Source organism: Drosophila elegans, unplaced genomic scaffold, assembly GCF_018152505.1.
Source record: "Drosophila elegans isolate 14027-0461.03 unplaced genomic scaffold, ASM1815250v1 contig_208, whole genome shotgun sequence".
Taxonomy (NCBI): domain Eukaryota; kingdom Metazoa; phylum Arthropoda; class Insecta; order Diptera; family Drosophilidae; genus Drosophila; species Drosophila elegans.
In genome coordinates, this window is record NW_024545578.1 from 11686950 (window position 1) to 11701893 (window position 14944).

The following is a 14944-nucleotide window of genomic DNA, read 5'->3' on the forward strand; positions in this document are numbered from 1 at the left end:
ACAGCTGATTAACCCTGTAAGGCCTTAGCATAATTGCAAAATTACCGAAATGTAAGAAATTTTAAAATTTCATTTAAATTCTGACAATTTTAGGATAAATAGTGGGCTAAATATTTTAAAACTGCTTGTTTAACTACTTCTGAACCTTGCTATACAGCTCATTAATTGCACCATTTTCATTATGTTAAATCAAACTACAGATTAAACACCCCCAAAAAGGGAAATCAAGAGTCAATTTTAAATTCTAGTACTTTATTCTCCCGTCTCGATGGCCACCAGTTCGTCCAGGAGTTCCACCCGCCGCTGCAGTCCCTTGGAGTCCTTCTCGCTGCCCCTGACGCCGTCCGCCAGTCGGCCCCAGCTGAAGGAGCTCTGTCCAGTGTCCTCCAATCCGTCATCCTGGAACTCCTCGCAGAGATTGTGCATCGCGCAAATGCTCTCCACGATGAGTCGCACCTCGTTCAAGTCGCGGGCCTCCAGGGCGTACAGGGTGTTGAAGCGTCGAGCCAAGGTGTCCAGGACCTGCTCCGCCAGTTGGAAGGCAGGACGCAGTAGTTCGTTGAACACCGCGTCCTTGCGGAAGCACTCGGCCTCGATGGGCCGCATCAAGTAGGATTTGAGGGGGAAAACCTCGTTCCCGATGAGATAGGTGCCCGCCGGCATGGTCCTGGGGTTCAGGGCCAGGGTCTGGCCAATGGGCGATTCCTCGAAGCTGTACTCCATGGCCAGCTCCACATAGCAGTCGACGATCTTCCGCTCCGCATTGCAGATCAGCTGCAGCACCACCGGCACCTCGGCATGCTCCGACTCCAGGAAGACGTCCAGTCGCCTCAGAGTTATGATGCCGAACAGTTCCCGGAAGCAACGGAGTTGCTCCAACTTCTGGTATCCTTGCAGTGTGCTGCGCTGGGCCGCCAGCGAATTGGGCCACTTGATGAAGCTCTCGTAGTTGTCGGAGATGCAGTGCCAGAATCCGCGCACCACCTGCTGGCAGAGTGCCCACGGCAGCCGGAACTTGCGGGCGATCTCCTCGAAGTGCTCGTCCGTGGACAGTCTCCACATGGCCAGCGAGAGCATCGTCTGCGCCGGCGGAGTCGGATATCCGGGCAGCGCAATCCCGCTCAGGGTTTCCTCCAGTGCTTGCTGGATTTTCTAAAAAAACAAACGCATTGAAAATGCTTCCTTATGATGATTCGAAGGTTCTTATTAGTTCACTATTTCAAGTATACACTGTGATTGAATTCGAAATGGAATGAATGATAAAAGAACCAACTCATTTTCAATCTAAGAAGCACTTTCTATAGATCCTTAAGCTCCCGAGGAATCCCATCCCGTACTCACCAAGAATGTGAGCTTGCGCATGTGCAGGTATGACTCGAACTGGGCATCCGTGTAGCGGTGCAGGAGGTTGAGTTCCGCGTGGTGCCACTCCAGCTTGGGCAGCTTGAGGTCCTGCTTCCGGTCCTCCGGCTCCTGCAGCATCCTGCGCTTCCGGCTGGCGGACAACGCCCGTTTGCGCTGCATCAGGGCGAAGATCTCCGCCTCATCGTCGTCCTCGGCGAAGGACAACAGCGGATAGCTGCCGGAATTAATGTCCACTGGCGGCTGGTCAATTAGCAGGTCCTTGGTGATTATGGAGGCAATGTTGGCCAGCACAGCACGCTCCTCCATGACAAGTCTTTATATAGATTCAGGTTCAGGTAACGACTCTGATTTATATCCTGTCATCCGGTTTGGTCAACCCCCGTTTTCTGATTTGTATGTGTGTATGCCTGTCAGCTGTTTGGGGTGCTTTTGCAGGATAGAAAATTGCGCTTATATTTAGAATAGTGTCAATCATACACTCATATATAAAAACCGGCCAAGGAAATCGAGTTTTCTAATCAGAACTTTTTAATTGGAAATTTCAAAAAATGTTATTTTGCTCAACATATTATATCCCAGTGGAACAGTGCTGCCAGATAGAGTTTTATTGGCTAACATCATTTAGAGGACTGTTTGGCGTTAACAGTGATGTGTATAACAGGCATGTTATTTGATAGACAACCGTTATTTTCAAAATACCTTGCGGATAGAAAATAAACAAATATTTAATCAAAGATATTTTGATTTGTATTTTTATTCTCATATTTAAGTAAGCCCTAAACTTTAATATTTTTCCTAAATAAATGTTATATGTTTTATATATCATTTTTGTAGACAACTAGATCGTGAGTTTTAAAAATAAAGCTAATTTCGTGTTCAATTCTGGATAGATTAAAAATCCATCGATGGCTAAAATCTTTGATTTGTATACTTAATATGGGCTTATCAACAGGGTACGCCTTGGTAATGGCACTCCAAGGGAACTACAAAATATTTGGGAAAGTAATGGCAATAGAACGTCAGAGAATGTATGTTTCTTACCGATTTTGGGCTTCAGCACTTCGAATGACTCCCAAGCGCAGGTGTGCCACGTGGGATTGGACTCCGGCATGCTGGCTTGGTTTCCCGGCCTCATGGCACTCGCCCTCAATTCTTGAACTCGTCTTCGCAGAGCAGCCAAAACATCGGAGTGCCTGGCGGAGTAGGCCAGATTGCTCTGCTCGCAGGGATCCCTGGAGATGTCGTATAGGCACTCCTCCAGCAGAGGATTACAGGACCTCTGGAGATCGCCACAACGCACGGCAGCCGATCGCCGAATGGACGAGATCCGCTGTTGTGTCAGTCGTCGTAGGTCGAAGCGGGATAGAGCTCTTGAAGTGGCGGAATTGCGTACCGTCACCGGATAACGACTCTCGCGGGGATCCAGGTCGTCCAGTTCCCGGTAGGTGAGCAGCGAGTCGTACTGGCCCGCGGCAGTGGTGCCATTCACGTACTTCCACTGACCCAGTTGGAGGGCAGCCACCCGCCAGACATCGTCCAAAATGTGCAGGATCTCTCGAGGAACATGGGGAGCATCAGCCGATCCCGCCAACTGGGGCCACAGATCGATCCCGTCCAGTTGCAGGGAGCCATCCAACTCAATGCCCGCCGCATGGGACAGAGTGGGCAACCAGTCGGCTACGTAAATTGGCTGGCTGAAGATGGAACCACGTGCCTGCAGCTGGGCACTCCAAATGGCGCCTGCCACCCGCACTCCGCCCTCCCACGGAGTGTTCTTCTGGCCACGGAGCGGAAAATTCGATCCCGTATTCGCAAACATACCAACCGACGGGGCTCCATTATCCGAGTAGAAGATCACTATGCTGTTCTCCAGTTGATCATTGGCGGCCAAGCTGCTGATGATACGTCCGACGCTTTGGTCCAGTTTGGAGACCATCGCTAGGATTTAAATAAATTATAGGGTAAGTAACTTATGAACTAAAACCACTTTTCTTGCCATTATTATTTTCTAAATTAATTAATATTATTTCTGAAGTTCAACAAATCCTGAAGTTATTTTGCTAAGAGCGGTATAAAGTTAGATTTACTTTACATAATAAACTTTGTTTATATTTCATTATTTGTTTAAGGAAATTAATTATTTTTAAAACATTACAAAGTAATATTTACTTTACCTAATAAATGTTTGTTTATATTTCATTATTTCTTCAAGGTAATTAATTCATTTTTTATATAATTCATTATTATTTTGGAAAGATGTTGAAACGATAAACGCATAAATCCATTGAGAAAATAATCCAGTTTTCTTAAAATGTTTATTCTAACACACGATATTTTTTGGCTACATCTTATAGAAACTAACGGCATTATAAAGTTCACGTTTTTCGTTAAATACTCACCCGCATATTTTCTCCGATTGGGATCTTTGATGTAGGAAAACTTGCGTATCTCCTCCTCGGGAGCCTGCAGGGGATCATCCTCGTTGGCCGTATGGGTGGCCAGATGGCTGAGCATCAGGAAGAGCGGTTGCTCCTTTTCTGCATGCTCCCTGATCAACCTTTCCGCCTCGGCGGTCAGCAAGTCGGTGACGTAAACCCCTGGATCCCGGCACTCCAGCTCCATGTTCCGCCGGAAATCATAGCCCAGACTGTAATTGGCCACCGGCATTTTGGATCGTCGCTGGTAGTAGTCTATATAGGCGCCCCAATAGCCGTAGTGGTAGTCAAATCCGCGCTGAGTGGGCGTGTATTCCGGTCGGGAGAAGCCCAGATGCCACTTTCCCACCAAGTTTGTGGAGTAGCCAGCGCCCTTAAAGATCTCCGGCATCAGAGTGGCGTTGAGGGTCAGCGCCCAAGGCTCTTCGTTGCTGATCACAAAGTGTTGGGTGCCTATTTATTTACGATAGGATAAAGCATCAAGTAATTCAACTATACCAACATCAATAATAAAATTGAAAACCAAAAATACAAGGTTTTCAAAACCTTTGTGGCTGTTTATAATATCAAGATATTTTAAAAAAGTGATGTGCGTTTATGATGATTTTTAAAAGCTTTGTTTCTAAAATTTTCACCTTTTATTAGGAGATTTTAAAGTGAAGAAATTTCCGTTTATCTAAATATGTAATGACATAATATCTCCAACGATGACGACCAAAATGTATATTTGAAACTGAAGATCCGGTGGATAAAGGCCACACGAGATGTTATAACGTAATTTGATTTTGTACACCTGCTTAACAAGTCTCAAGCCTCTTGAGATTCTGATGCACACCCTTATACGATAGTTCAAATGACGATTAGCACTTACCCGTGTGTATTGGATATCGGCCGCTGAGTAGTGCCCCCCGGGAGGGAGTACACATGGCCGGGGCGTAGAGACGATCCAGTAGACGACCGTGGTAGGCCAAGGCATCGATGTTGGGAGTTAAAAACTCCCGGCCACCGCGAAAGCTCACATCGTCGAAGCCCTGAAATGTGGGTTGTTTTAGTGTTAGGGTGATTTACGGCGAAGAAACTAGTTCCACCATGTCATCGGCCATTATAATAATTATGTTAGGTCGCCGTGCTGCAGCAGCAGCCTCATCCGACTTCACCCGCTGGAGGCAGAGTAGCAGCAGAAACGCTGATAAGGCCCACATCGTGGTTACTCAATTTCCGAATTGGACAAACACGTATTGTTAGCTCGACTGCCGCGTTCCGCTTGGCACGGCGGTTCCCGATCGACTAAAGACGCGAGAGGTCCACGTAACATCTTGCCGCGACTCGGTTTGGGTCTCGATCTCCCAAACTGTCTCCACCGACGTCGTCATCGTCATCTCACTCCCAGATTCGGTCTTGCTCCGCTGTTCGATTCGGCATCGATCAAACCAAATTAGCGGCCAACAACAACTTGAAATAATTACTGCGCACCTCCAACAACAAATTTAAATTCGTCAAATTTAAGTGAATTTTTGTTGGAGACAGTTGAATAAACCTCAAACAAGTGGGGCAAATTCTGTTACGGATCGGTATGAATATCAAGGTGGGTTAGCTCTGCTAAGTTTGAGCAGAATAAACTGAGCATGACATTGGCAATAGAGAACATTCAAACAGCAATTGCTTTTAATTGATAAACTGGTCCTTAACACTCGATACTCTGCCAAGAAACTATGTCTTAAAGAAAAGCAATAAAGCAATAATGTGAATAATTATAATGCATAGTTCAAAGAGTTAAGAACCTAATAATAAGTAACCTATAAAAAAAATAAAATGGTACTAGAAACCGTATTTGCCAATAAAGGTATTCCATATAAATAAAAACGTTTAATTTATTTAAATATATAGGAAAATTATTCTTCTGATCTGAAAACTAGCAAACATTTTATTTTATTTTTTAATTATAATTAAAAATAATCGTTACAACGAAACAAAGAAGTACTCTAGTGCAAACAGTATTTTCATTAGCTGTTTAGCAAACTAAATCTTAAAGAGTAGTCGAACAGAGGCATACTAACTATTTAACCATCTATCTAGTTCCCGGGAGTCCAGTGATCCAGAGATAAATACTATCGGGACACGCACAGACATTCACTTAGACTTAATTAGCTACACTCGCACACAGTAAAGGCATAATCTGATCCTGATCCTGATCCTGTTCCTGATCCTCGTTCCTCGTTCCCGATCACCAGACAAGGCTGCGCATCGCCGCCGGAAGACCGCAGATGGCGTTGTGGACGGGAATGGCCAGGAATCCGGCCAGGGCGATGCCGTAGGAGTCCGACTGGACCACCATGGCCATGGCGAACTGCTGGCGCTCCGGTGAGATCTCCTTGGACATGCGGTAGAAGGTGTTCACGTAGGCACCGCCGCCCAGGAGACCCTCCCACAGGACGATGGCGAACACGATCCAGATGCTGGGCGTGTACCACCAGATGACCTCGGTGAGGAAGTAGACCACGTTGACGAACTGGAAGACGGACATCAGCCAGATCTTGTCCAGCTGGAAGAGGTTGACCGAGGAGCGCGAGATGAAGACACCGATTTGATAGTCCACATTCAGCCAGCGGTACTGCGAGTCCTTGTCCAAGAAAATGTCCTCGAAGTAGACCAACTCGAACTGGAAGATCAGTTAAAATTGGTTACGAAGCTTAAGTATATTTTTTATTATTGACGTACCAAGCCCTGATTGATGAAGTACTCGAAGAAATACACCAAGCAAAGTGGCAACATATACTTGATGAGGTGTTTGATATAGGAGAGCTTCTCCTTGAAACCGACCAGCGGTTTCTCATCGGTGATCAGGACCTCAGTGGACTCAACCGTGGTAACTGGCAGAATATCAACCTGTGGGCGACGAAGCAGCAGCCAGAAGGCAATGGCTTCGACCACCGGAAAGATCAGCATAATCAGCATGGTGTCTCTAGGACTGAAGTCTAAGGACCTCAAGCTGGCATAGCTCAAGGAACCAATGACTCCAGCACCACCAGTTCCGGATGACCATGTGGATATCACATTCCTGAGTGAAATATTATAAAATAATGAAATTGCTTTGGGTAATGATCCTCACTGAAACTCACTTGTTGTATCGCGAGGAATAGGCCAGAAAAGTGGTCTCTCCAATTCCACTGCTAGCTGAAGTGATGATCACTCCCAACAGGGCCATCCATTCGGCATTGGCGAATCCAACCAGGAGAAAACCAGCTGCCGAAAAGGCCACTGCGATGGCTATTCGGAAACTGGGAAGCAGAAGAATTATATTTTTAATATTTTATGAAACTAACATTAGTTAGTTATCTATACTTACTTGACCCAGAAGGGAAAGAAGGGCATCAGCATCTTGACAAACAAAGAGGGTAGCACATCGGCCAGCAAAATGGCGCCAGTTGAGACCAAATGACAATTTCGATCAGAAGAGCTTTCTACAGACTCATCACTCTGTAACAAAATTAATAATTGCACACAGGTTAATTATTTTAAAATTAAGAAAATATGTTTTTAAAATGTTCTTGCTCCTTACCGGATTGAACTGTTTGATGATATCGTGGGCAGCACTCAACATCACCACATAGCCGTAGTTGTTGCACAAACCTAGGATCCAGTAGGAAGTCAGATCCCTCCATAGTCCCCGATCTTTGCGAGAACTGTGAGCGGCATCTACGGGGGTAACCACCACTTGGGGATCATGCTCGGCCTCGGCCTCTTGCTGCTTGCTAGCCGTCATTTTGACCCGGCCAACTGAAAAGCGGAGAATATATTTATTATTTTCACATATGCATTAAAAAATTCTTTAAAATATGTCTAAATGAATAAGAGGTGTAATCGCGATTACTCGCTTTTAATTAGTTTTAGTCTCTTCTAAGTACAAACTTTTTTTCTCTTTGAAATAGCATAGAAAAGCTTTAAATAATGTTTAATTCCTATAAATTCTCTTTAATTTATTTCGAAACATATTTTCCAGTATACTGACATTAATATTCTTATCAAAATCTTTTAATCAGCTTAAGCAAGAATGATATTTCAAAGAAAATGTCGTTATACAGTTAACATAATTATACTTAAACAACACTCAAAAGCTTTATGATCTCTTAAATAACAGAAATTGCTTTGCGCTCTTTACAAACATTGCACTCTTACGTTTGTGTTTACTTATTGTGAACTAGACTTTAATTTGCTAAGCTGAGCATGTGCGTCGGCGGTCTTGAACTTGACAAAATGTGATCACTAGGGGAAGTCACTAAAATAAGTTTTGTAGAAATTACGTGCAATAAATGCTAAAAAGTATACATATTGCATTGAAGGTAGTAAAAGACAGCTGTTTAGCTGGAACTCAGGGTTTGACGGGTTAAAAACCTCGTTATTTACATATATAAATAAGGGCCTTGTGGCATATTTTCACAGCACTTATATTTATCTATTCATTTATTTGGTTTTGTAATAAAGTAAGTTTATGGCTTAGCAGGCCGTCAGAAATATGATCTTCTAATTTATCATGTTATTACAATGTAAATACGGTTCCGATCATGAAATGAAACTAAGGGGGAAATAAACTATTTAGGACATTACCGGATATCATATAGTATATAAAGAGCAACAGTTTTTTGGCAATGATTTGGACGGTGCAAAGTGCAGATTGTTCGATTTGTTTACATCCGACAGAACTTGTGACTGATGAAAAAAGCAAAGAGGAAGTAGGGACGAAAAAATGGGAAAACTATTCCGGAGCGAGTTCATTGCAAATATAGACCATGCATCATTCCCAATCACCTAACTATTTAAAATTAACGCCCCTCACTGACAGCCATAATTATCCGGACCATTTGAGTTGACCTTGCAATTGTGTGAAATAAGCTACGTAAAATCAAATTAAATAATCAACAATTAGCAGCGATTGCCGTTAGACAACGAAGTTAGAGCTAGCTAACTGGCACATTATTAAAACAAATTAACTAACGAATTCGATTTGTTCGTGCAGAAAAGAATGAAGTTCAGGCAACCGCACTGGTTCTGACTCATCCACAAGATTTGCGCATTTATAAAGTTGTTGACCCACTTAGGAGTGCACTTCCTATCCAATTTCATTTGCTAAGTATCCAAATAATTTGATACCCGTCCGAAATGCATTTCGAAATATCGACGGTAAACTGAGATTGATAGATGAACTTTTGCATGTCTTGCCTTGGACTTCAAATTAATAGCACAGCAAAAATTTGTGTCGATTATCTATCATCAATAAGAATTTCAATAATAATTTACCTCAATATTTGTAGAATCCCTATTAAATTACACCACTTAAAGTTCATTATTAAATTAAATGTTATTCATCTTTATATTAGTTTAAAAAGCTTTATGAATCCCTATGGTTTGAATTAGAAAAAAATTGATTTTAGTACCTTTAGACTCTTTGAAATACAAAATAATAACAATTTATTAAAATTAAACCACTCAAACTTAATTACATCTTTTCACTTTCAATTAAAACCTTTAAGTGTTGTTGCATAAATAAAATTTAAAATCTGGTTGTAGTACGTAATCTCAAGTTTTGTATTTGAAGAAAAGCACTGTAGTTATATAGTTTTTATATTTATTCTTCTGACACTTTTAAAATAATTTACAAGCATTTTGGGACAACCGATCTTTTTTAAATTCTGTGGTGGACTTTAGAGTAGAGTCTTACATTCCTGCCACTATTTCCCGGCTATTAGGTTTTGAAAGATCCGAGAGCTGATATTGATATTGATAAAAACGGCAACGACGAGGTTCGCGCTTCGAGGCGGCCAATGAGTGACTGAACCTGTGCGAACCCTCCCAACGGAACGAGAACCAATAACAATCGGCTACGACACAAAGCCAAGCGAATGGGACCCAAAGTGCGAGGTATCACGCGAGTTGCCAGCGGCAGCATAAAAAACTAAAACAATTGCAGATGCAGATGCAACAAGTGCCAAAGTGCCGATCAGGCAGGTTGATATACGTAGATCGGTAGCAGGTAACACACACATTACACATATCATTTAATTCAATTCAATTCATTTCAATGAAGAAAGCGGGGGAGGTTGAGGTCGGTCGGCGAACGTCACGTTTTTCAGGTTGGCAAGTGCCTTTACTTAAGGTTTATACACTCATAAAGAGTGTTTCTATGGCAAGAATCTATGAACTGTGGGAAATTCTTATCGGTTTAATTGTTTTTGACATTCGTTGATCTCAAACCATCTGATAATCCAACTTGTATCGATTAGATTATCAAGTGATTGCGTCATGAAAGATAGAAATTCTACAAAGTGTTATTGACGAGTATTTATTATTTTTAAAGGCTGGCTAAAAGGTAGTTAGGGACACATAGAAAATCGTTAAATTTAAAATGTGCTTGCATTGCGGTTAGCTGTTAATAATGATAAGCCAAAGCTCATTTTAATTGCATTCGGTTTTAAGTTAGGCAGTTTAAATGCGGATACCGTTGCTGCTGGCTTTTTAAATTGGTTTTTGTTCCCAAAATGATATAAGCACTTGTTCGGTTCACGTTTATTGCTTTACAACCGGAACACGTGGCGTATGCGTAATCTCAATTTCTAATAACAAAAAAGACATGTTTTTTAGGCAAATGAAAAGCTTTCAGAAGTAATTTAAAAATATATTAATATACTAATCATTTCGATACCGCTTACACAATTTAACATTACAAATGTTATTCAACTCAGCACAATACAGTTCAGTTATGCAAACAGAATTTACCCGTCAAACTGGAAATTCAGACTAATTTTAGAATAATTTATTTAACGCCGCTGTGAAACGGAAATCTGAACACTTTTCGAGACACTTTCTATGGTAAGCTGGCAATAAATTGGAGATAAAATGCAATAAACTGTTTCGCCCCCGAGTGAATAACAAACAATAAAAGCCGTACATACACTTTCGAGTTATTTCCGGCTGCGACGCAAACCGCTGGAGCAAAGAAAACCTACTGAGGACTTGTCGAATACGGGCCTAGATTACGGCCGGACAAGCTGCAATCGACTTATCATTATCGTTAAGTGGGCGGCAGATTAAATTACAGATAAGATGTTCCCGGCATTGGGCCATATAAATCTTAAGATATCACTCGGCAATGGCATTTCTCGTATATAACAGGCTCCGAGCAACAGAAAGGGTAATCAAACCCAACGATGGATGATGAAGGTGATGGCCATATAAACTTGCTCTCTTTCTTTATCTTCGACACTTAAAACTAATTATCGGACTGGTTGAGAGTGCGGGCCATAATAAATTCATGGGGTTCGCTTTCCTTCTCTAAAATACTTTGAATGGCTGGCGAATCCACCGTTTAAATTAAATCCGTTTCGCGCTCATTTAGCACGTACGGAAACCGCCAAAACCAATTTCACACCGCAGCCGCAAAGCAGGCAACACTTTTTTACTTTGCCTCCGGGTTACACATTGCATTTCAAAATAAAACATGTTGTTGACAAATTGCAAAATAAAGTGGTTGAGGCTGGCTGCTGTTCGACGGAAAGGGAAACCCGTGTTCACTGCTGTAAATAATTCACAATTGGCTGTCAATTTCGAGTCACTCCAAAGTTGTCCTCCCTGCAAAGGGAAAGTATCCCTTTATGGGGCAAACAACTTTGGCCAAAGCGACGGCCTGTTGACAGCAAGATTGAGCTGACAAATTGTTAAGCCAATTTATTATAGTAATATGTAGGGAATGCCGGAATGCCAATGCCAGTGAGTGCTGTTTGGCAAACATTTGTGTCAGTTGCAGTTTTTCGGTCGACAGGGAGTCATTTAAGAAATAAATTCACTTGAAAACATTTGAAGCAGCTATGCAAATTCACACTCTTTAAATAGTTGAAGGGTCGGAATTTCATCAAAATAGATATAAGGATATAGATAATTTTTAAAATTTTTTTTACCATTTAATAATCTAAACTGATAACTATTTAATAGTTTTTCCACTCCACAGACTGTTACCCACTCCACTCGAATCACTTTTATTGTGCAATCAATTTCGATAAAGCTTTGGCACAATCATTTCTAATATATGTCGCCGCCGGCCAAAATCATTAAAATAACATAAATCATTACAGGGCACAATGTGATTGATGCGGTGGGAAAACTACTGAGTTCGGTTGGGGAGGGAAATGCGGAAAACGGAGCACAAAACGGTGGACTGTTTTGTAATAGGCCGTATTAGGCCCACATTCTGTTATCTACCATTCACACGTGGCATCAGGGTCCAAAGTTTTCAATTCGAATGTGGCTGTGACTGGGCTGGAAAATGCAAATAAAATGGCCCGAAGAGGATGAATAAAATCATTGCCAAAAGTGAAAATGGAGAATAAAAAGTAACCGCCAAACACGAAAAGTTTTTAATGCAAATACGAAAATCGCATGGAAACATGGCCACCGCGTCCTTTGAAATCCCTCTATCCTTCCCTCCGTTTAACGAGGCGTGCGCTGCAATTTTCCGGCGCGAAAACAGGAAGTGAGGAAAAGCGTGCTCGCCCCTGCATAATTTTGCGATGCGAAAAGTTAATACAAAGTTTTTTTATTTTCTCCTGGGTGCAAATACTATATAGTTTGTAATTCAGTTTAAAGGGATTTTAAAGCACTACGGATGAAAGGCGGGACTGGTGAGAAAGCGCTTCCAGGCCAGTTCGACTAACAGGATGATAACCACCAGGATATCGGCGCAGATCAGCATGAGGAGAAGGGGAGCCACGTACTCCATGCCCACGGTAATCACGAAGTTTTGGGCCACGCAGTGGAGCTTCATGTGGACCCAGTAGCTGCGCTGCTTCCGATAGACACCAGTTTCCAGGATTCTGAGGAATCTGAAATATCAGATACACAAATCTATTTAAATTTTATAAATGCAAAATATTCACATATGCTTTTGCCGATTCAATTTAAAAAAAATTTTTATCAATAAACGTTTAAGCAAGAGCTATAAAAGCTTATATAAAATAAAATACAAGGAAGGGAGTTAATTAAATCATTTCCCGGTATAAACTTCTGTTTCAATTATTAAAATACTCAATAGAATTTCTTACCGAAGCCTAAAGAGTTCCTTGTACGAGGAGTTTCGATGCAAGTGCGTATAGAATAACTGCTCGGGACGGAAAAGAACCTCATTCAAGTCGCAAATCTCCTGGGCCGTAAAGTATCGCTCCACGTAGGCATAGCCAGAGGAAGTCTCGAACACGTAGACATATCCCGGATTGTCCCTTACCCTCAAGACACCTTGTTCAGCGGGCAGCCAAAGCTCTGGATTCATCGCCTGCGTTTCGATTTTGCGTTTTATAAACAAATGGATCTCCGGAAGTCGCGAGTACTGAAACAAACAATACTTTAAGCAGCGGAAAAGGTATTCGGAGAAGTAAACCAACATTCAAATAGCTCTTGGTAAAGGGCAATGGCTCCAAGCCCACGGTCAGAGGACTCTCCGCCAGCTGCTGCATCGTCTTGATCTTGGACTTGACGGGGGAACTGAGTAGCGACGAGACCACCACCGAGGTGTAGTAGTTGTACATGATGAAGCTGATCAGGAAGAGGGCAAAGTATATTAGTCTGCCGCCGGCTGATCGTGGAATCAATGAGGAACTCTGAATGCAGGCAGCTCCAAAACTGATCAGGAACGTGCTGAGCAGCGAGGGCAGGTAGTCCAATCGCCAGCGTTTTCGCATCCGCTTGCACTCCATGTAAAAGGTTATCCACAGGAGGATGCCGATTAGCGAAAGTACGCCTCCAAAGAGATACCATACCAGTGGACTGAAGGGCTGCAGGAATACGTCTCCCCGCAAACCGGCATGGTGCGGAGTCCGGAAAATGCACACCGACCGGAAGTAGCCCGTCTCGATGATGGCCGACAAGTACTTGAGCCTGCCTTCGGTGGCCAAAGAGGGCGTGGCCGTGATGTCCGCCGTCTGATCCACAATGGCACCCACTGAGCCACCCACCACATCCGACTTGCTCCAGCTATCCGAGAAGATGAACTTCATCCTGCAAAGCCAGAAAAATAACACGATTTATAAGGGGTTTCATTACCCGGAATGCCAAGCTTACTTGCAGTGAAGCTGGTCCCTCAGAATTAGAGTCAGGTGAAACCCGAATCTGACCAGTGAGTCGATGTGCGTCTCGTTCTCTTGGCTTAAAAATCTTATAAGCTCGTCTTCCGACAAAGTCAGTGGGCGTTGAGTGACCACCGTTGCCACTAAAGTACAGCTTAACGTAATACTCTTTTTAGATTATAAAGTACCAACCTACCTCTCAGGACAACATCAGTTAGCTGTTCTCTGTTTCCATATTTAGAACGCTTTTGCAAGGAACTTAGATACCGAATCTTTTGGCATTCATTTGGGTCACAAGCCATTTCATGGGATCCAGTCATATTCAGCTGACCTCCTATGATTTTACCATTGTTGTAGACGTCATAGACGGCATAGAGAACCGAGGAGTTGGTATCCTGGAATTCTTCCCTCACATAACTGACATCAGCATCAATGGAAATGTTAAAGGGTGCAAACATAACATAAAACTCCGAAACAGACTGGTTGCCATGCAAGAGCCAATGGTAATGCTGATTGTATAACTGCGCTCGACTGGCCTAATAATACATTTAACTGGAAAAGGTTTAAATATTGTAACGTAGAGTATCTCACCTCCTCCAACAATTCCTGGGCCTGATCGCACTTTATATCCACATAGATACCCAGCGTGGGTTGCAAATGACCCATGTAACTGAGCTCTAAATTTGACCAATCCTGGACTCCCTTCATTTGAACAAACTGATGATAGACAAGGATGGGATGAATGGGTTTGATGAACTGCTGGGCAAACTGAAGACCTAGAAATAGAAAGAGTTTTTACCATTATCAAAAGGGTATAGAATGTCCTTTCCCACTTTCGTCCCGCTGCCAGCAGTGAAAGAAAACAATGAACCCGATGCGCGACTGCACAAGATTGTCGAGCACAAAGTTGGCCAACTGCACCAGCTGCATTGTTGACTTTTTCACTTCGATTTTCCAGGCCGGAGGTCTCTTTTATATGTCCGCAAAGTCCCCCAATTTGGCTGTCATCAATGTGCGTTGTTTGTTGTTTGTTTTAAA

General features: G+C 42.7%; 4 protein-coding genes across 5 annotated transcripts; all 4 read right to left on the minus strand.

Annotated features, from left to right (window-relative positions):
- Positions 1-236: 236 nt before the first annotated feature.
- Positions 237-2031, minus strand: LOC108135685. The gene is made up of 2 exons (XM_017256526.2): positions 1342-2031; positions 237-1152 (listed from the first exon to the last, which is right to left on the minus strand). Exons 1-2 carry the CDS (start codon positions 1669-1671, stop codon positions 253-255), a joined length of 1230 nt encoding a protein of 409 aa, XP_017112015.1. The 5' UTR covers positions 1672-2031; the 3' UTR covers positions 237-252.
- Positions 2032-2089: 58 nt separating this feature from the next.
- LOC108135684 (arylsulfatase B) lies at positions 2090-5073 on the minus strand. The gene is made up of 5 exons (XM_017256525.2): positions 4889-5073; positions 4672-4831; positions 3765-4253; positions 2407-3303; positions 2090-2348 (listed from the first exon to the last, which is right to left on the minus strand). The coding sequence occupies exons 1-5, from the start codon at positions 5000-5002 to the stop codon at positions 2311-2313; spliced, it is 1698 nt and encodes a 565-aa protein (XP_017112014.1). The 5' UTR covers positions 5003-5073; the 3' UTR covers positions 2090-2310.
- Positions 5074-5653: 580 nt separating this feature from the next.
- LOC108135701 (battenin) lies at positions 5654-10802 on the minus strand. 2 transcript variants are annotated; one of them, XM_017256543.2, is made up of 6 exons: positions 10748-10802; positions 7360-7577; positions 7147-7277; positions 6920-7078; positions 6519-6858; positions 5654-6459 (listed from the first exon to the last, which is right to left on the minus strand). In XM_017256543.2, exons 2-6 carry the CDS (start codon positions 7561-7563, stop codon positions 6025-6027), a joined length of 1269 nt encoding a protein of 422 aa, XP_017112032.1. In that variant the 5' UTR covers positions 7564-7577; positions 10748-10802; the 3' UTR covers positions 5654-6024. The 2 variants fall into 2 exon arrangements, with proteins under 2 accessions (XP_017112032.1, XP_017112033.1); XM_017256544.2 differs by lacking the exon at positions 10748-10802 and adding an exon at positions 9517-9625.
- A 1607-nt stretch (positions 10803-12409) lies between these two features.
- Positions 12410-14836, minus strand: LOC108135477 (ionotropic receptor 75a). Its single transcript, XM_017256219.2, has 7 exons — positions 14740-14836; positions 14498-14682; positions 14103-14442; positions 13902-14049; positions 13226-13838; positions 12890-13170; positions 12410-12670 (listed from the first exon to the last, which is right to left on the minus strand). Exons 1-7 carry the CDS (start codon positions 14834-14836, stop codon positions 12448-12450), a joined length of 1887 nt encoding a protein of 628 aa, XP_017111708.1. The 3' UTR covers positions 12410-12447.
- Between the last annotated feature and the right edge of the window lie 108 nt (positions 14837-14944).